Below are 21,048 nucleotides of genomic sequence, written 5' to 3' on the forward strand. Positions count from 1 at the left end.
TGGCTGAGCGTCTGGCCAAGTGGTCCGGGTGAAGACAGTTTTGGGGTCCCGTTAGGCGCATCTGGCGGCGGCGAAAGCCTAACCGCCTTAACGGGGAAAGGCCTCGCCGGCCGCCGGGAGTCCTTCCTCAGGCACCCGGCGACTAGAGTGTCGTTTTTCTCGGTGAGCAGCCTGGGGCGCTGGGCGCTAAAATAGAAAAAAGTGGCGTGGCCCCGCTGAGCCCGAATGCAACGGTCTTCCTGGGTGCAGGTTCAGTGCTCCGAGACCAGTCTCTCCCACCAAGGGACGCTGTTTTCACGGACAAGAGAGACTTCCAGCCACCGGTCCCACCAACGCTTTCACCCCTCTCTGGTACTAGGGTACCGAGGGAAGCAGGAAAACCCCTCATCTCTACCCCGAGGCCGTTGATGAGCGGCACCTCCGAGGCTGTCTCTGAGAACGGTCTCTTTTTGGGCCAAGGCTGTCAATCCGGGATTTTTATCCTGACCTCACCTTCAGCCCCGGTCTTCTAGCTCCTCCTTGCCCTCCAGCTCTGAACTACTTGACTGTGAACTTAAACTTAGTCTAGCAGGAGAGTCCAACCTTTTGGTGTCTGTGGGCCACACATTAAATACATTGTGAGATGTAATCACACACACAAAAATCTCATGCTTTATGTAAGTTCGCGATTTTGTGTTGGGCCACACTCACAGCCATCCTGGGCTGCATGCAGCCCCCTGGGGCCACAAGTTGGACACCCCTGGTCTAAAGCAAGGCTGGTCTTTTCACCCATCCCCCAGGCTTGGGATGTGAGTATTTTGATTCCCTTGTTCCTCCAGCCTCCCAAATTCATCATCCCTTCTCCACACCCACTCTCAGTCAGATCTTTGCATCCTGAATATAGCAAAGAACAATGTGCCCCAGCAGACCCACCTGGGCGACAGGCCTTGAACCACTGCTGACCCCCCATTGGGCAAGTCACTTGTCTCCCTTCTCCAGGGACTTGTTATGATTAGGGCAGATCAGGGCCAGCTCTACTCCTGGTGAAGCAACTTCTGACAGCGGAGTATCAGTACTCTGGAGGTCTTTCAGTACCTGGAAGAATTTGCCTAATGTTAATGACCTCTGATAATCTCTACTTTTTTTTTTATGACCCCAGAGTTCATCCTTAGGGAATATTTAAAATTCCATGCTTTCTAGAAACTTTGCTCAATGACCGTAGTGTTAGTATTGCACAGGCTAAAAGGCATTACTGTGTTCTGGGGCAGGTCCTAAAGTTTCTGGGTCAATACCCTTTCCACAGTGTGATTTGTGAAGCTCCGTGGAGTTGATTTTGGAAGTAGTGGGTTAGAATCAAGCAGTGGGTAGCCCTCTCTCTGTGTCGTCTATTTTCTTTCTTCATGAAATCATAGAGAATCCTCAGGGAGGTGGAGCGGCAGAGGAGGTTTCCCTGACCAAAGCTGACCTCCTGGCTGTTGAAAGCTTCAGCTACACCCTGATGCTAGGAGGAGTTGTCAGGGACCGGATACAGGCACCTGGTGTACCACAGAGAAGTAGTACCATGTACTATGGCCAGTGCAACGACCCTGGGAGTGCTGGGTGCTGAGAGACCCACCTAGGTTGGGGTGGCTGATCAGTCACAGCTAGCTATGGGAGCTCACAAAGGGTTAATAAGCTGGGAGTATTGTGAATGGATATTCAGTTTCAATAGATAGACCTCACTGTAAATCTGAAGGCTTTGGAGCCCAAGAGCTTGAGGAGAGAACAGAAGTTTGTGTATGTGTGATCTCTAGTCAGGACTCTTGGTTGCAAGTGTCAGAAAATCCTCTTAGGCAACAAAACCAAAAAAGAAATGCACTGATTAGTTCACTTAATTGTTGAGTCAACCTATAGACAGTCCAGTTCTTAGTTGCTCTAAACAAAAAGGAAGGAGATTGTGTCATTCATTAATTCATTCAATAAACTATGCTAGAATTAAAATGTGTGAATTTTTACCTCCTTTAGTAAGGAACAGGACTGGAAATGTCATTAGAATCACACTTTCCTCAATTGGGGAAACCTAGTCAAGCAAAGAAAGATGATTCTTGCCTTCGAAGGAACTTGTCAAGTCCTATCAGTTCTACCTCTGAAACAGTCCTCAAATCATTTCCCATCTTTCCACCCCCACTGCTACCGCCATAAGTCCAATGCTGTTCTGTTCCCTGGACCAGGAAGATGGCTCTCCCTGCTGTTTCCCAGCCCCTTCTGTCTGTCCATGAACCTTAAGCAACATGCTTGGGGTCCAGGACTCTGAGAACCCAAGCACTACAAATGAAAGGCAAAAAAAATGGTATCTGTTTGAGGCAACAGGAGGAATTATTTCTATTGACAGTTTGTTTTGCCCTTCCAGGCAACATACTGAGCTCATGCAAATTATGAAAATATGTAAAGTTTAAAAATGTGTTTTAACTTATTCATTTGGGAGAGAGAGAAACATTGATTTGTTGTTTCACTTATTTATGCATTCATTGGTTGACTCTCATGTGTACACTGACTGAGGATCACACCTGCAACCTGGCTTATTGGGATTACTCTCTATCCAACTGAGATACTTGGCTGGGGCTACTTCACTTTTTTTTTATTTTTTCTTTGTTGAGTTTAGCAAAAGAGAAGGGTGAGGAGAGAGAGAGTGACATTGATCAGTCACCTCCTGCACATGTCCCAACCAGGGCAGGTCCCTAGTTGATTGAACCCACAACCCAGGCACATACCCCAACTGGGAATTGAACCCACAACCTTTTGGTGTATTGGACAATGCTCCCACCAACTGAGCTACCCAACCAGGGCTAACTTGTACTTAAAAACTTTTTATTATGGAAAATTTCATACTTATACAAAAATGACAAACTTACAAGAGAAAATAGTATAATAAGCCCTCATAACCTAACTTTAACAATTATCAACATTAGCTATTTTAATGAAATCTATCCTGCCCACTTTGCTTGTTTAAAATTTAAAATGTAAATTATGAAATATTCCAAACTTACAGAAAATAATAAAATAGATGTTCAAGTTCCCACCATTCCAATTTAACAATGTGGTATTGTTTAGTGGCTTTATTTTGTTTTTTAGATTTATTAAATTTATTTTTTAGAGAGGGGAAGGGAGGGAGAAAGAGAGGGAGAGAAACATCTATGTATGGTCACCTCTCGAACACCCACTATGGGGGACCTGGCCTGCAACCCAGGCATGTGCCCTGACTGGGAATCGAACTGGTGACCCTTTGGTTTGCAGGTTGGTGCTCAATCCACTGAGTGACACCAGCCAGGGCTGTTTAGTGGTTTTAAAACATACACATATGTCGTCACACTGCACATAAGCATTTGTAATAATTTCCGCTTAATAGATATTAACATGTCATATTTTTTCAAATCCTCCCCCCACCTCTGCCATTTACACCATTGGTCCTGGAATCTTCATGCTATCACAAACACAAAAGGTTTATACTACTTTCATAGCAAATTCCCAGTAGTTATTTGCTTTTTTAAAAATCTTGAGTTTACATTCTGTCTTAGTTTTTGTTTGTGTGTTTGTTTGTTTTAGAATAAACACCTTCATTACATGAGCTAAGACAGGAGGGATGAGGATTTATTTGCATTTTGGGCCTTGGTTTTCCCCAGCTAGAGCTCCAGCTCCTTGCCCTCTAGCACATAACCATCTGCTTGGCCGCATCGGCTTGGTCTTCACATGATGCACACAAGAAGCTTGCCCTGCTGGAACTGCTCCTCTAGAAACTGCTGATTTTGGCATTCTTTTCCTTTCATCGTACTTCTGAGTTTTCTTTGATCTTTTTTTGTTGAGAATCCCTTCCACCTGAGGAGTCAGCTTGGCTCCTTTCTTGAGGCCTGGCGCAGTGCCTAGTGGGACTTGTACCACTCTCAGTACGGTGTGCTGTCAATGAGCACAATGCAGTTCTTTGCTAGGGTCTTGGCATGGACCAGCTTGTTGTTGGATACATGTAGACAACATCCATAATCCTTGTTTTGTGCACACCACACTCAAGCCCCAGGAGAAGCTGCCCACGTGCAGCCTCAAGGCTCAGTACCTCTCGTTGCCTCCCCGCACGTGGGCTATGTGGTATGTGGTCAAGGCCAATCTCAGTGTGGGCAGCAGGGCGCCCCAGCACATATTTTTGCTTCTTGTGGGTAGGGTTTTCTCCTGCCCGTGGTCTTGCGGCGCTTGTGCCATTTGTTCTGAGAGATGCCCATGGCTTGGCGCCGGCTGGAAAGAGCCTATGTGCAGTTTCTTTTAAAACTTTATTGAAGTATAACTTGTCTCCAGCTTCCTGTATAGATTCTTAAGAATTAAAGGGGAATTTAAATTCCCTGTGGGTAATTCCAAGAGCTAACTATGGGAAACTGGATCACTAATTTTTGTACAACCTAATAAAGCTAATTTTACTTTAAAATACATATAAAATTGAGTACAAAAATATACCACCATTTAAACGGAAGATTTGGTCTCTTCCCCTCACCCTTTTAACAAAATCAAGTCACAGATACAAACGTACCTCTGCCGTTAACCTTATACATCTTTTTTCCGCAAAGGTAATCGTTATCCTGAAGTTGATATGTGTTATTCCCAAGTATCTTTTTGTACTTTTTCCATATAGTGTATATGTTTCCACAAACACTATATGGTATTGTTTAGTGCCTTAAAGACATATATTAATATTGTCACACTGCATATAACCGTTTGTAGTGATTTTCACTTAAAGTATTTTTTTATGCCCCCAAAATTCATTTTAAAATAAAAAACTAAAAGTCTCCATGAAACGCGCGGCCTGGGCGGGGCCCAGAGTGGTGGGCGGAGTCTAGGATGGGAAACGGGAGGGGTCGTACGGGCGGTGGGCGGGGCTTGGGAGACTCCGGGCCTGAAGGTGGACGCGCAGGTCCCACCTGGAAGCTGTCGTCATGGTAGCCCCGGTGGTGGTGTACCTGGTGGCGGCGGCTCTGCTTGTCGGCCTTATCTTCTTCCTGACTCGCAGACGGGGCCCAGCGGCAGCAGGTAAGAGATGCCGCCGCGCCAGGGCCTGTAGGGCCGCGTTCTCTGACTTCCTGAGCCTTGGTAGGCCGTCGAGCCGCGGCTCCTGCGCATGCGCCGGCATTGTTGGCGGCGCTGACGAGGATCTAGGCGCCGGGCTGAGCTCTAATGCTGGCGCTTACTCGCGGGAAGGGGGACTCGCTGGGAGATGGAGCAGCAGTGCCGGAACCCGCACACGGGATGGCTGCGTCCCTACACCTTCCTCCTGGTCCCAAAAGACAGCCTCGCCCCATCCCTGTCCCTGCCCCCTGGCACTGCAGACCTACACACACCCAGAGGGGCTAGGCCGTGGCTGACACACGCTGCTGTCTCTCAATGGGGCGATGCTCCTTTGAGCCCGTTGGAGAAGTCGCAGGAGTTTCCATCCGTGCCCGGCTGACTCCAGAGCCAAGAAGGGAGCACTAGAGTATTTTCTGCTTGCCCACGAGCTGGAGAGAGCAGGAGGCAGCTCCAGGGAACTGCCTGAAGCTCTCTCCACTCAAGGGGACACCCATGCACCCTTCTCCCTGTTCTGCACCCTTATCAGAAGGCCATGTCATTCATCGGCCAGGGCTTAGAACAGACACACCTGTCATTCCCCACCCCACCCCCTTTTCTTGTCAGCATATGGCTGTGTGTTTAATGTCTCTCCTCCTCTCTGGGCCCACAAGCTACTTCAGAGCACCTGCATGCTCTCAGGGGAGGAGAGGGACACTGAGGTAAAGCAGATAGCCAGCAAATCTTTCTGGGAGGAAAAGACAGCCCATAGGTGAGCTCTCTGGTTGTGATGCCAGATAAAACCATGGCAGGTGATGTTAGGCAAGAAATAAATGCAGTCCTGCAGTGACCATTTGAGTGAGGTCTGGAGTGGTCAGAGTGGGCTTCCTGGAGGAGGTAGAGCTTCAGCTCCATCTTGCCCCATCAAGGTGGTAATCTCCTGGTGGGCCAGCTGGAAAGGTGGAATCTTGAAGGGAAACGTATCAACACAGGCGGGAGGGAAAGGGTGATCTTGCTGCATAGGACCAAGGTGTGGGTCTGGGTTGTAAAGGCCCCAGTGGTCTGAGAAGCTGGGATTTGTGCTGTGTCCATCAGGAGCCTGGAGGAAGTTGAGGAGAATGAGACTTGTAGGGTCAGGCTGCTGTACAGAATTATGGTTTCTCTCTTGCCTACAGCCAGCGGAGAGCCACTGCACAATGAAGAGGCAGCAGGCCGAGCAGCCCAGCCTCGGCCCCTGGAGCCCGAGGATCAGAGGGCTGGGGGTAGACCCCGGCACCGCAGGGACCTGGGCAGTCGTCTGCAGGCCCAGCGTCAAGCCCAGCGATTGGCTAGGTCTGAGGTGGATGAGAATGAGGAGGAGGTCATCATCCCAGGTGAGCGGGGCCACATCCTGGAGGGGAAGAGAACTGGCTTAGGGGGTGAGAGGACCCCAAAAGCTGTGTGGAAGAGTAGGGTATGAAGCCGCAGTGTGGGAGGGATGTCTGGGAGCCATAGGGTAAGGTATGGCCAGACTTGGGAACCAGCCTTTGGTCCTAGGGGCCAGAAGTTCTAGATCCTGACCCCTATTCCATTGGACCAACACCTTATTCCTTCATTTGGGTTCTCGATGTCGAAGCAGGAGGGCAGGGGTCTTTAAATTGACCAAAGGAGTTCCTCAGTTCAGTCATTATATCCCAGCACTCTTCCTGGTGTGGGCACACTCATTCCCTGAGGGCCTCACCCCAGGGCCAGAGTTCCTGGCTGAGAGTTCCTGCAGTCCAGCGTCCAGTTGCCATAACCCCAGAAGAAGAGTTTGAGGATAGAGATATCCTTTTGACAGAGGCCTCTGTATCCCTGGTCCTGGGAGCCCAACAGAGCCCTTGGGATTATAGGAAAGAACATCTCTCCAGTGTTCCACAACTGTCTTGAGCCTGAGGAGGAGACATTTAGGCCTTTTGTCCCTGTACCCTTGGAAATTAGCTCCTTTGGCTCAAAAAAGAGGCCCTCTGTTGCACCATCCCTCCTGGCTCAGACTTGAGTCTAACAGCATTGCTTCTCAGGAATCAGCGGGTCTTTAACTTTCAGCGTTTTTGGCCCTGGGGCAATCCTGGGGTTTGGGCTGTCTTTGCCTTGGGTCTGGTGGGTCAAAGGGATAACCCTGGCCAGCGACTGAGTCCAGCACCCTTAGCAGTGAGGATGATTTGAGATTTGAGGTGGGTTGGGTGGGGGGTGTGGGGATAAATTTCCCCTAGGGCTATCCTTCCCTGGAGCTTTGGCTCAGAGACTGAAAGCAGAGAACTTAGCAAAGCCCAGACAGTCCTGTCTGTGATTCAGACATCCAGCTATTGGAACCTGGTGCCTTCTTCTGTGGCTATGCAGCATGTAAAGTTATCATCTCCTCCCTTGCCCCGTGGACCCCTCACCCCACCACCACCTCTAACACATGCACACTTGGGGTTTGAATTTCTGCATTCATGGCTGACGCCTCTGGAAGGCAGAGCTGGATTGATGATATTTGCAGGTGGGTCGAAGGGGAATCACCCATGAGGACAAGGACAGAGAGTAGGGTGGACCTATCATCATTGGTCCTATCTAGCCAGGACCTGAAGTGTCTTTCTCTGACCACACTCAGCCCATGAGGAAGAAAGTGAGAAGCCAGCAGAAACTCACCCGTCAGGGAAAATTGGAGCCAAGAAACTACGGAAGCTGGAGGAGAAACAAGCACGAAAAGCCCAGCGCGAGGCAAGCAGGAGGAGTAGGGAGCAGCTTGGGAAGTGGGAAAGGGTCCTGCCTTCCCTGTCCTGTATTGCAGATCCTCCCCTTGAGGCTCTTTGCATGCTGGGCTGGTGTTTGCTGCTTCCCTAGCTTTGTCTCCTGCAGCCTTGGTCGGGGGCCTGGCCCAGGCATGCCAATTGGCTGTCCTGGCTTGTTTGGGAGCTGGGTAAGCTCTAGCTGGGGGTAGGGATGTGCCCCTATGAAGGCCTCTCTCCAGGCAGAGGAAGCTGAGCGTGAGGAGCGGAAGCGCCTTGAGTCTCAGCGTGAGGCAGAGTGGAAGAAGGAGGAGGAGCGGCTTCGACTGGAGGAGGAACAGAAGGTAAGGCTGGCCCTGGATCCTGACTTCTGACACCTGACCAGGCAGCCTTGTTTCCCATTCAGCTCCCCAACCCCTCCAACCCAGAAGATGGGCCGCAGACCAGGTGCAGGGGCCGGCCCTGGTTTACTTGGTCCCTGGGCTCTCGGTGCAGCCTGCGTAAAGCTGCCACTGAAAAGCAGAGCCTGAGATGGGAGTTTTTATGCATGTGATGTATTAAACATACCTGGAGTACCTGGAGTACCTGAAGAACGTTGAGATGGTGAGAGTGGCCAGAGCGGGAATAGCAAGGAGAGGGGCTAAAGAGGTAACTGGGGTCTGGATCCTGAGGGCCTTGAGGCCATTATGGGCCATTGTGAGAGATGGTAGACTCTGCTGGAGCCTGGTCCTCTTTAGGGCCTGGCATAGAGGAGATGCTCAGGGATGGGGGCCACTGCAATAAAAGTGGTTAATGAGCATTTATTTGACAGATGCTTCCTTCCTCCTGAGAACCAGGTGCCCAAGAAAGGGATCATCACAAAGATGTGATGTGATCTAGGGCGAGAGCCAGGGCTACCCAGCTGGGAAGACCCCATAGCTTGGCATAGCTTGGTGACTTTGGCTCTGGCTGGCCTCATTGTCCCAGGGCTGGATGGTGGAAGGCCTGCCTCTGGGTGCTGCAGCAGGTGCACCGGAACACAGCAGAGCAACGCATTAGCAGAGAGTTTTTCACCTCTCCCCTCACTCAGTTTCCCGTGTTATTAACATCTTACCTTTCTGTGGCATATTTCTCACAACTAATATAGATGCATTATTATTAAGTAAACCCCACAAATTGTTCAGATTTTATTAGTTTCCCTCCAATATCCTTCTTTTTTAAAATTAAATTTTAAAAAATCTATTTGAGAGAGAGAAACATCGGTTTGTTGTTCCACTTATTTATGCATTCACTGGTTGATGTCTGTATGTGCCCTGACTGGGGATTGAACCCACAACCTTGGTGTATTAGGGTGACACTCCAGCCAACTGAGCTACCCAGCCAGAGCCCCAGTATCCTTTCTCTTTTCCAGGACACCACATTATACTTAGTTATCCTGTCTTCTCTGGTTCTTCTGGGTTGTGACCGTTTCTCACACTTTCCTTGCTTTTGATAATCTTGCTAGTTTTGAGGAGCACTGGGAAGGCATTGTGTAATGTGCTCCCATGTATAATGCTCACCCACGTTTTCAGCCCAAACTTTCGGGGGAGAAAATCGCTCATTTTAATCTTTTTTTTTTTTCTTTTTTTTTTTTTTTAGATTTTTTAAATTTATTTTTTAGGGAGGGAAGGAAGGGGGGAGAGAGAGGGAGAGGGAGAGAGGGAGAGAGAGAGAGGGAGAGAAACATCAATGTGCGGTTGCTGGGGGTTATGGCCTGCAACCCAGGAATGTACCCTGGCTGGGAATCGAACCTGGGACACTTTGGTTCCCAGCCCGCGCTCAATCCACTGAGCTACACCAGCCAGGTCATTTTAATCTTTTAATTCAGTTATTTGTTTATTTATTTATTTTTAGAAACAAAATCGATTATCGTATTCCAGGGTATTATTTTGCATACGGATATTATTATTGCTTTCTACAGTTATACTTCTAACACATAATCATAAATAAAATAATGAAAAACATTTATATAGACACGGAATTAGTACTACCCATGTATAATGCACATCCTTACTTTTCCCTCAAAAATTTGGGCACAAAAGTGCACTTATACGTGACAAAATACGGTCTTTTGTAGAATGTTTCTCAATTTGTGTTTGACTGGTGTTTTTCTCCTGGTGAGACTGGGTTGTTGATTTCTGGGAGGAAGACCACATGTGAAGTGCCATCCTCACCACAGCGTATCAGTGGTGCCTGTTACCAGCTCAACTCGTCCAATGTGATGTTAACCTAGATCACCTGGGTGTGTGCCCCTTTCTCCACCACAACGTTACTCCCACTTCCCACACTTCTTCAGGAACCAGTCACTGCGCAGCCCACACTCCAGGGGTGGGGAGTTAGGCCCTTCCTCCTTGAGAGGAGAGCATCTCCAAAAGTATTTGGAATTCTTTTGTGCAGAAGGTTTATCTTTTCTTTTCTATTTATATATTCAGTTGTTTATTTTTGCCCACATGGACTTATGACGATTTATTTTTTATTTTGTCTTATAATCCAGTACCGCTTTATTTGGTTGCTGAGATTGCTCCAGCTTCGGCCGTGAGGGGTGCCTTTAGCTGGCTCCTATGTACCTGTGACATTTTCTCATTGTTTTCTCACTGTTGGCACTGCAAGATGCTCTGGCTCATCCTGTATATTCCCTGCCCCAGCTTGAGCTTCATGTTCATGTTTTAAAAATATCTTTCTGAGAGCTCTGGAAAATGGGTTAGGTTGGGGGAGGCTGTTGCACTAGGTGGTGGTGGAATGACATGGATGGGCTAAGAAGCTTTCTGGAAGTCAAAGAAGAAAGTGGTACATGGGGCCTCGTTTCTGACTGGGGCAGCTGGCCAGGTGGCTGTGTGACTCACTGAGCCAGGGACTCAGGAGGAGGACCAGACATATGGGGAGCAGATCACAAGGTCTTTCTGGAACATAATTCAATTCGAGGTGCCTGTGCGACGGCCCAGTGGGTGTGTCACGTGGGCAGTTGTGTGCCTGAGGGGAGAGATTCGGGCAGGGATACAGCTGTGGCGGTCGCTAGCAAGGAGATGGTTGTTGATGCCGTGGGCATGGAGAGAGAGTGGAGGAGGGAGAAGGGATGGGTCTGAGTGATGGAGGAGGCGGAAAGAATGGCCCCAGGAGCTGGAGGAAGTTCAGGAGATGGTAGAGTCTGGGGCCAAGGGAAGGAAGAGGGAGTGGTCAGCTCTGCCCGGTGCCACTAAGAGGACAGGGGTGTGAGGCCTGATGGTTGTCCCTTGGATTGGGCAGATCCAGGGCATGGGTGAGGCGGCAGCAGAGGTTGTTTCCGAGGAGCTGGGTCTGCAGGCCGGAGGGGGAATGGATGTGTGGTAAGGGAATGGGGCATGGGTATTTATTTGAACATGGGGGAGCAGGGGATGACTGGAGGATGCTGTGGGTGGGGTTATGGCTTCAAGGAGAGGGAGAGCATTTGTCTGGGAGGTGGTGGAATTGATGAGAAGTGGAGCCCCTGCCTTCTGTTCAGCTTGGGGGCCAGAGGGATGGGGTCTCACAGGAGTTCTGTCCCTGAGAAAGGGCTGAGCTGTATGACCTGGTGCCCTGCTGGGGCAGCAAGGACCAGAACAGGGACGGGGTGGGCACCTGCGCCCAGATACCTGACTCTTGCCTACTCTGTGTCCACAGGAGGAGGAGGAGAGGAAAGCCCGGGAGGAGCAGGCCCAGCGGGAGCACGAGGAGTACCTGAAACTGAAGGAGGCCTTCGTGGTGGAGGAGGAGGGTGTGAGCGAGACCATGACCGAGGAACAGGTGGGCCTGCCACTCCTGCAAAATCCTCCCTGCCCCCACCAAGGCGGACCCATGGCAGACCCAGGGCTGGCCATTGCATCCCGGGCACCCTGCTGCTCCTCGCCCGCCCCCCCTCAGTCAGGCCGTGAGAGATGGGTGGGCGTGATGGCCAGCAGGCCCTCACCGTGAGAGGCCTTGTCTTTGGAAGAGGTGCCTCCAAAACCCTCACTGTGGGAGGCCGTGCTGCTTGCCAGGGCAGGTGGCACGTGCAGGTGGTCGGGTGGCACAGAAGCAGGCACACAGTCAGGTGGCACTCAGCTGGGTAGGAGGGTTGGCACTGGCCGCTGCAGCCACTGCAAGAGGCATGCTCACTCTGGTTTCTCTGCTCCTCTAGTCCCACAGCTTCCTGACAGAGTTCGTCAACTACATTAAGGTAAGAAGCCTGGTCCTGGCATCAGCTTCCTGCCGTGTGTGTGTGTGTGTGTGTGTGTGTGTGTGTGAGAGAGAGAGAGAGAGAGAGAGAGAGAGAGAGAGAGAGAGAGAAAGTGTGAGTTCCCCTCAGGGCCTAGAGAGAGGAGACCCGAGTGGGGACTGCAGGAGTTTCACTCAGGGTCATCAGGAGTGGGCAGCAGGACCGAGAGCAGCGGAACTGCTAGGCTCCTGGCCAGGGGAGCCTTCTCTTGACCCTGACAGTGGAGAAGGGCCTGGGTCTGTGTGGGAGGTGTGAGCCTTTGATTCCTTCCTCACGCTCCGGGTGTGACAGTTCTCCTGTTCTTCAGACCCCACGCTCAGTGAGTCACTGTATTTTCAAGTTTCTTCACATGTGTTTCCTGTCAGTTCTGTCACACGGAAGCTCCACTCGACTGAGGCCCCGCACGTGGCATCCCCTGCCGTGTGTTCCTGGCCTGCGTCTTGGGGAGTGAGGGGGAGACAGTGCTGTTTCTTTGGGAATGGAGGGCGGGGTGGCAGGTGTGTCCCCTTCTGTCTGCCGGCCGCCCCGGCGCTGCTCCAGGTTGCATAAGCGTAAGCACTGTCCTGCTCCACTGTGCTGCTAAGCAACTTCCCATCTCCCACGAAGGATGCGAGAGGTTTGCAAGTGCAGCTCAGGGGTGCAGAGGCGGCTGAGGGAATGAGTACAGAGGTAGTGCCGGTGGGGGCGAAACTAGGGGTGCCAAGGAGCCAGGGCTTGCGTAATCCTCTTCCCACCTCCTGAAAGAGAGCAGGGTTTAGGTGCCTCCCAGCCACCAGGGGCTGGGCTCCCAGCCCGAGAGGAAGAAAGCTTCCTCAAGCTGTGCCCCTCCCCCCCCCCCACCGCCCTGGGCGGGGCCCATTCTCCAGCCTGGCACATGGGAATGAGGGCCACAGCCCAGGAAGGACGTCTCACATGTCCCTGCTGCCGTTTGGAACTTTCTGCCCCCATCCACCCAGTGGGCAGCAACATGGTCCTATGCGTTTCCCCCAGGAAGCCCTCCTTTGTCAGCTTTAGCTCCCACTATCCTATACGGCCACCTAAGAAAAGGCCCCTTGCTTTCAGTGGCTCTGGGGGAGCCATTTTCTGGTGGCTCTCCAAAGTCTTCTGAACCTCAGAGGTCTTTCCAGCCTGCCCTGTCTGATTTTCCCAGAGCTACTGTCTGCAGGGAGAAGGAGGGCTTTCAAAATTCAGCCTACCCACCTTCCTGGCTCCAAGGGGGTGGGCCCTTTTATTTTAGGATTTCAGAGCTGATGGCACATTTCTGTGCCCAGCATAGTTTATGGGAGGCGTAGGTCTGGCTTATTCTTGTCGGTCGGTCCACTCTCTGTTCTAATAAGGGCTAGGTTGGTTGTTTGGTTTTTCCAAGCACGCTTTTGGCCCCAGCACCCCTCAGAGTAGGTGTAAAGGAACCACCTAGGGTGACTTCCTGCTCCCATTCCAAGCTGTCTCTGAGAACCCAGCACCTACTTTGTAGGTAGAGGCCAGCTGGCCAGGTCACCTTGGGCTCACCCGTTCCCTGGTCCAACTGCCGCTCATTTGTCTCCCTGCCTGCACATTCTGTTTGGCATTTAGAACAGTCGCATGCCATCTCAGCCCAGGAGGTGTCACCATGTCACTCCTCCTCCAGCTCATTTGCTGTGAAAGAATCACGGAACATAAAAGACTGCCTTCTTTCAAGCCTCGTGCTCTCTGTAGGGGAGGCAGGGGCAGATGCAGGCGTAGGACCCAGCCTTGGGCCCTCCGCTGCACCCCCTGGACTGAAGTTTCTGCTGAGGGTTTGAGGGAAGTCCGTGGACGATGGCTGTGTGCGGAAAGCACTGAGAGTGTGAGCAACTGTTATTTTAAGAGTGGGCCCAGCGCCTCGGGTGGTGTGAAGAGGGTGGTGAAAAGGAGTGTGGAGATTTCCGGGTCCGGGGCAGTAAGCAAAAGCGAGGTAGGAATGAGCCACACTGCCTCTACGGAGACCCCTGCTCAGCGGGGCCTTTCATCTGCTCTCTGCGCATCCACACTCTTGCCTGCCTCCCCGCCTGACCGCGAGCTGCAGCCAGGAGCTGTGTTTCCATCACCGTTTCGTACCCCGCATCTTCTCAGTGCATTGTCCTGGCAGGTCCTCAGCCAACACAAATGCTGGTGACAGTTTTTTAAAATAGCTTTCGATGACTGTCATCCCCTCCCTTCATCTTATGGTGCTTCCCCTTCCAGCCTGTCTGTGATGTTAAAAACACACAGCTGGCTACAGAGGGGAAGGTAGCAGCTGTGCTCGACTCTCCCCGTGTGTGTCTGTGTCAGTGTGGTCCCCAGTCCCGGATGGGGCCTGTAGTCAGGTGGTGGTAGTCGGATACCTCCCCACAAGCGGGGGAAGGAGAGTTTATGAGTGTGTGTGTCTCTGTATATGGGTGGTTGGCAGAGTGTATGAGGGGACCGAGGCTCTTCCATAGGACTCCATGGTGTTACCCAGCCCCCCAAAGCAGGTCAGATCAGAATGCAAACCTCAGTTTGTGCTGGGAGGGATCTGCCCACTCAGTCTCTCTCCTTTTCTCCCTGTCTTTGTAGCAGTCCAAGGTTGTGCTCTTGGAAGACCTGGCTTCCCAGGTGGGCCTGCGGACTCAGGTAAGCCCTGCAAGGTGGCCTTTTGTTTAGAGTGTGGCCATGGGGCCTACGAGGCTGTCAGAGGGGCCTGCGCTGAAGATGGAGAGTTTTAACGCTCCCTCCACCCTGCCCCGACCCAGGTGGGAGCAGAGAGTAGGACTCTCAGCATTCCCAGAATCCTGCCTTTGTGCTGGTTGGAAGAACAGGCAGGGGAGAAAAGAAAAAGTCCCATCTCTCCAGCAGCCCCTGTAACCAATACAGCCAAAATCCAGTTACCTTGACAACTCTTGCAAACAAGCTGTACCAGTATTCATGGCCAAATGTCACTGCCGCTCCTCTTCTGGTTGGAAAAGTGCCTCTCTCGGGGGTCTCGCAGGGCCCCAGGACCAGAGCTGCTTCTCTCCTTCTCCCCTCCAGAGGAGAAGCACAGAGTCACGTTGGGTGGGGGAGCAGCCGTGGGAGCGGGGAGGAGGAGATTTGGCTGCGGTGGCATGGAGGTTGCACGTGCCTTTTCTGGGGATGGCAGCGCCTGTCTCTGCTCTGAGAATTGTTCTCCTCACAGGATGCCATAAACCGCATTCAGGACCTGCTGGCCGAGGGGACTCTGACAGGTGAGATGATGAGACTCAATCACTGCAGGCCTTGACCTTGGGGAGTGTCTAGCCACAGGGGGCTCCAGGGACTTGCTGCAGGGGCAGGATGATAACTGAAGGTGGGAGGAACGCTGTGCAATGAGGGACACTGAGCAGGGGGACACAGTTAGAAGGAGGACATGCCAGGGCCTGGATGGCTCAGAGTGACCAGGATGGGCAAGAAAGCCTGATTTGACACCTAGCCAGGGTTGGATGCAGCCAGAAAAGGCCACGAACACCTGTAGTGCTCAGAGCCAGTTGTGAAGGGGTGGGAGGGCATTCTCAGCCCAGATGGGGAGGGCCAAGAAGTCTCAGCTCCACAACCTGTGTGTCCCCACAGGTGTGATTGACGACAGGGGCAAGTTCATCTACATTACCCCGGAGGAGCTGGCTGCTGTTGCTAACTTCATCCGGCAGCGGGGCCGGGTGTCCATCACTGAGCTTGCCCAGGCCAGCAACTCCCTCATCTCCTGGGGCCGGGAGCCCCCTGCCCAGGCCCCAGCCTGACCTAGCCCATCTCTCTTGGACTCAGAGCCGGGACAGCCTACCTGACCGTATATCTTTATTCCTGGCCACCATCCTAGGGCAGTGGTGGGGCGTGGCCAGGCAGTTCTAGATTAAAGGCCTGTGAGTACTGCTGAGCTTGGTGTGGCTTGGTGTGGCAGAAGGCCTGGCCTGGGATCCCAGGTGAGCAGGTGAAATCTAAGTCTTGAAATGTACCGTTGTGGGGGGCGGTCAGGGGGAGGGTGGAGTATCCTGCCGAAGCAGATGGAAGTTTCCTTCTTATCAAGTATTCATTCACTTATTAAAAAAAATACTGGGCATTTATTATGCTCCTTCCTACCCTGCAAGCCAGGCTCCCAAGGCCTGGAAAAGGTCTTTCTCCCCTTCCTTCCCTCTTCTCAGAATAAAAGTGAGGAACCTCTTAGGCCATGTCTCCCCTAACTGGAGTGGGAGGTCTCACCACTTTTTATATGGACTCCGGAGCCCTAAGGAAGGCTGAGAGCCCTTAGGGAAGGAGTTAATGAGCACGCCAAAGGAAGAGTCCTAGGGACGTTAGCCTTTAAGAACGGGGGAAGGGAGGTCATGGAGGGCAAGAGGCTGGGCCAGATGCTTGTGGGGCAGATGAAAGGAAAGGGGGACCTGCTGGAGCCGGACGGAGTTATGCCGTGCAGGCGCATCGCTTCATACAGCACATCACATGAGTTCCGCTCTACATTTTTGACACAAAGTCTAAGTGGTGTGGGTGATTCCACCCACTAGTGGGTGCGAGGACCATATGCTCGGGAGTAGGTGTGAGATGGGAGATACGTGTCTGCTGTAGGGTCAGTCACTCTGGGTCCTGCAGGCTGTTCGTGGCATGAGCATACTGCTGTGCTGAGGGTGAGACATGTGCTTAACTATGTATACCTTAGGCAAGGCGGCCCCTAGACATAAACCACCTACTTGTGATGCCTGGTGGTGGAGGCATCAGCTTTCTGTTCTGGCGCAGGAGGAAATTCTATGGGGATGGAGATGGGGAGACAGGAAGGACATCAGGCTCCAGGGCGGGGCCTTCCTGAGGGGTTGTCAAGGGTGATTTTCACTCATTTAGTGTCAGAGCATTAACTGGAGAACCTGGAGATTCCAGGTATGGTGCAACTTTTCTACTTCTGCCAGCAATAGGCACTTGGAGTCATCCAGAGCTAGGAAGGGCCACCTGCATTGTTCAGAAGGCCATCTGGGAGCCCACAGTCTAGTGGGAGAGGGAAGGAACAGACGTAGGTACCCACAGCCCGAGACAGAAACAGAAACTTCCAAGGGGAGAAGAGATGACTTACAGTGAGAGCAGTGGTTCTCGGCCATTTGCTCAGTAGTGTCGCACGGGGGTTCGACAGCAGCCTCCCAGCAGACCGCACCTCAGACTTGCTCACGTGGACTCCTGGGGTGGAACCCAGCCAGGGAGCCTCACTGGGAGATTCAGCGTGCAGCCGAGGTTGAGAGCCAGTGAGGAGGTTGGGGGTGGGGTGCAGAGGCAGGCCATAAGGTTGCAAGTAATTAAAATCCCCACTGGAAGGGGTTTCTTACAGACCAAGACAGCGGCTCTATGGGTCTCTTCTATCCCTTCCCTCAGCTGTCCTCAGCCACTTCCATCCAGGTAGCTAGACGGTTATGACAGCCCCATCAAGACACTGCCCACAGGCCAGGAGTGGGGGAAAGGCATATGGATTCTTCACGTGCCCTAAGATTCTGCATGTCCCAGGGGCTTAGCATGGAGGCAAAAACCCTTTGTGCATTATTTAGTGATCCATCTACTAATCTAATAAATTTATCAAATGTGCAATTATTCCAATAGTAATACATTAACATTTTCCTAAATGTGTACAAATCGTTTTTATAACTAATAAATGAAAACTTTCAGGTTTAACCACTTAACAATTTTTCAAGCATTTAAACATTAATTATTATTTAAATACCTGTAAGCATTTAAAATCCTCAATTTGATATATGAAATTATTTTAAATGCTTTTGTACCTTAAAAAATAGACCACTTGGAGCATCATCCCATAACTGAAAGGTTGTGAGTTCAATTCCGGTCTGGGCCCATACCTAGGTTGCGGGTTCAGTCCCGGGTCTGGGCATGGAAGCGTGTGACTCTTGGTCCAGACTCGCATGATCCCTGGCCCGGGTGCCTGTCCCTGGTCTGGGTGCCTACAGGAGGCAATCAATCAGTGCTTCTCTCTCACATGATGTTTCTCTCTCTCCCTCTCTCTAAAAGCAATGAAAAAAATTGCCCTGACTGGTGTGGCTCACTTGGTTGGGCATTGTTCCACAAAAGTAAAGGTCACCCATAGGATTCCCAGTCAGAGCAAATGCCTGGGTTGCAGGTTTGGTCCCCATTTGGGGCGTGTATGAAGGGCAACAGATAGATGTTTCTGCCTCACACTGATGTTTCTCTCCCTCTCTTTCTCCCTCCCTTTCCCTCTCTCTAAAAATAAATAAATAAAAATCTTTTAAAATAAAAGATTTTTCTAAAAATCTTTTCTAAAATAAAAGTCTTTTTAAAAAATGAAAAATAAAAGTAATGAAAAAATAAATGTCCTCAGGTGAGGATTAAGAAGGAAAAAAGGTAGATCAGGCCTACACAGTATTAAAATGGTTACATTACTGATCTGTACATACATAACACCAAAACTGATTCCATACCATGAACATGAGTCAGTACTTCAACACCATGGATTTACATTTGTTTATTCACTAGCTCTATTGTTATTTCTTCCTGAGAATACAGTTTTCACTTGTCCTGGAGCTCCAGGGTGATGCCCTCAGTGGCTGAAGATGTAGCTATGACTGAAGAACGGTGATTCGAAACTGGGGACCCAGGACTTCACTGTGATCCTGTCTGAGCCCTTGCCCACTTTGTGGCTCCTCTTTCACAGTTAGATTTTCCCCTGCATCAGAAGCTCTAGACCAGGGGTTCCCAACATCCGGGCCACAGACTGGTACTGGTCCGTGGTCTGTTAGGAACAAGGCCACACAGCAGGAGGTGGGTGTGAATGTAACACGCTTGAATCATCCAGAAACCATCTCCCGCCCTCCCCCACCATTCATGGAAAATTTCTCTTCCACGAAACGTCCCTGGTGCCAAAAAGGTTGGGGACCACTGCTCTAGACTGTTGACTGCAGCCAGTCATGTAAGTTTTGATTTTTGTAATACCCAAGTTATAAAATGCTTCCTGTGCCTGCTTTGCGTACCTGACCTTCACAGCCCAGCCCAACAGGTCTCCTGATAGCACTTGCGCCCGCAGAGTCCAGGCCAGCTCAGACCAGGTCTGTCACAGCCTCTCTTTTCTATGTGCCTTTGAGGCCTGTTATTGACAAGTCTGGTTGGAGAGCCATATAAGGCAACTTGTCTTTTCAAAAATGTTTATTTTCAAGGTTGGCCATGAGTTGAAAAGTTCTTAAAGCTGAGTAATGGCTACATGGAGGTTATTCTCATCTATTTTTGTTCGTTTAAAATTTCCCATAACAAAAAGCTTAAAATTAAAAACAATGAGCCCAAGATGGCCTCATGTATCTTTGACTCAGGCTGAGACTCAGAAAAGGGGCCAATGCACTGGCCAGTGAGGCTCAGTTGGTTGGAGCATCATCCCATAACCAAAGGGTTGTGGTTTCGATTCCTGGTCAGGGCACAAACCTAGGTTGTGGGTTCAGTCCCTGGTATGAGAGGCAACCAATTTGATGCTTCTCTTGCATTGATATTTCTGTCCCTTCCTCTGCCTCTAAAAGCAGTGAAATCACACGAGGCCACCAGCAGTCACTCCATTCACCCACCAATTGAGTAATTACCCCCAGGTGCCACAGTGGCACTGGTGCAGCATACATGTTTGACCTTTGTAATACAAAAATTATTTAAACATCTGGAATGTGTTTTTTTAAAAACTATGGAGAGCCTACTGAATGCAAGGCAGGATGCCAAGCTTGCTGGGGAGCTACAGTGAGCAAAACATGGCCCCATCCATAAGTGGGGAGGGGCAGTGGTATCACTCTAACAGGGAGACCACCAATCACCCAGCCAGCATCTGCACAGTCAAGTGCTGAGTATTCACAAGGTGAGGTTTTCCAGGCCGAGGAGAGGACAGGTTCAGAGGATGTACAGGCTGTTGGGTCACAGAGGGATGCGGTGTGTTGGTGGAGGAAAGGGAAAGGCCAGGGCAAAGAAGAGATGGGGTGGAGAGGAGGTTGCAGTCTGGCCAGGCAGGGTGGCCAATGCGGAGCCCAGAGGTTTCGTCTGTATTTGGGGGGAGAGTTTATTGCTTTGAATTAGTAACTTCATTTCTTAAACCACCGTTGCAATCATCACATCCCACAAATCGTCATTACTGCATCTGTTCCTCCACACCCCTGCGTACTGCTGGCCAGCACCACCGCCGGCCTTCACAGGTGCGTGCCCCAGACACCTCCAGTCCCAAGTCCTGGCTCCAAGATCGGCCACTTCTCCAATAAGGCTGTGTTTTTTAAACTTTTTTTTGACAGTATCTCTTAGAAAGAAATCTATTGTATATCAAGGACTCAGTATGTATGTGTGCCTAGATACAGATAATAAGCAAAGCTCTACAGCAGTCACTTGTCATAATTTGATGTATGTTGATATTTTCTTCTCTGTTCTGTCTCATTGCTCATGGTGGCTAAATTGATTTTATAACCTACTAACAGATCTCAACCTACAGTTTGAAAACGGTTCTAAGGAGCCTGTTCCTTTTATAAGTTAGGACAAGGCGAGGATCAGTAACTGTGTGAAGAGTTGTATATCATATATAACTTCATAGTTCCAGAGTTGTACTGAAAGCAACTTAGATTATAGTAGTGACATTGCAAAATAGTTTTACCTGGTTTATTCTGATATACACAGTTTTCCACTAGTTAATACACTATTTAATTACTTGTTATAGCAAACTACATAAGGGAACCTTATGAAAACATACAAAATGCAAATACTGTCATGTTAAACTTATTTAAATATAAACTTTTGCATGTAACCTGCTAGATTTACTCTGACTAGTTTTAGTAATTTTCATTTTCTTATATGATTTTACAATTTGACTTACATTTCCAACATGATACAAAAGACACATTCATAATAATAACACCAAAACTAAAACTAATAATGTTCCAACTGTATCCTGAGTAGCTGAGATTTAATACCTCTGTTGTTTTACTTTATCAACAAGGTAAGTCAAGTCAGTTTGTTGTTGAACTAAACCCCACAGTTTACATAATAGGGTATTTGTATGGATGCATGCTTGATGTCTAGTTTGGCAGTTGTCTTAATGCCTTTTTAGTTTGTGCATAT

At 50.2% G+C, this 21,048-nt stretch overlaps 1 protein-coding gene across 1 annotated transcript; it reads left to right on the top strand.

The window, feature by feature from the left end:
• The first annotated feature begins 4,855 nt into the window (after positions 1-4,855).
• Positions 4,856-17,396, top strand: DDRGK1 (DDRGK domain containing 1). Its single transcript, XM_028523721.2, has 9 exons — positions 4,856-5,025; positions 6,213-6,410; positions 7,649-7,758; positions 8,009-8,110; positions 11,421-11,543; positions 11,917-11,955; positions 14,548-14,604; positions 15,146-15,194; positions 15,556-17,396. Exons 1-9 carry the CDS (start codon positions 4,932-4,934, stop codon positions 15,720-15,722), a joined length of 939 nt encoding a protein of 312 aa, XP_028379522.1. The 5' UTR covers positions 4,856-4,931; the 3' UTR covers positions 15,723-17,396.
• The last annotated feature ends 3,652 nt before the right edge of the window (positions 17,397-21,048 follow it).

The sequence above is a fragment of the Phyllostomus discolor genome, chromosome 9 (genome assembly GCF_004126475.2).
Source record: "Phyllostomus discolor isolate MPI-MPIP mPhyDis1 chromosome 9, mPhyDis1.pri.v3, whole genome shotgun sequence".
Taxonomy (NCBI): Eukaryota; Metazoa; Chordata; class Mammalia; order Chiroptera; family Phyllostomidae; genus Phyllostomus; species Phyllostomus discolor.

Excerpts from the sequence above, each read along its gene's own strand:
- DDRGK1 (XM_028523721.2), top strand. The coding sequence starts at position 4,932 with ATGGTAGCCCCGGTGGTGGTGTACCTGGTGGCGGCGGCTCTGCTTGTC. Across the intron at positions 5,026-6,212 it reads ACGGGGCCCAGCGGCAGCAG|CCAGCGGAGAGCCACTGCAC; the intron begins GTAAGAGATGCC and ends TCTTGCCTACAG. Across the intron at positions 6,411-7,648 it reads GGAGGAGGTCATCATCCCAG|CCCATGAGGAAGAAAGTGAG; the intron begins GTGAGCGGGGCC and ends GACCACACTCAG.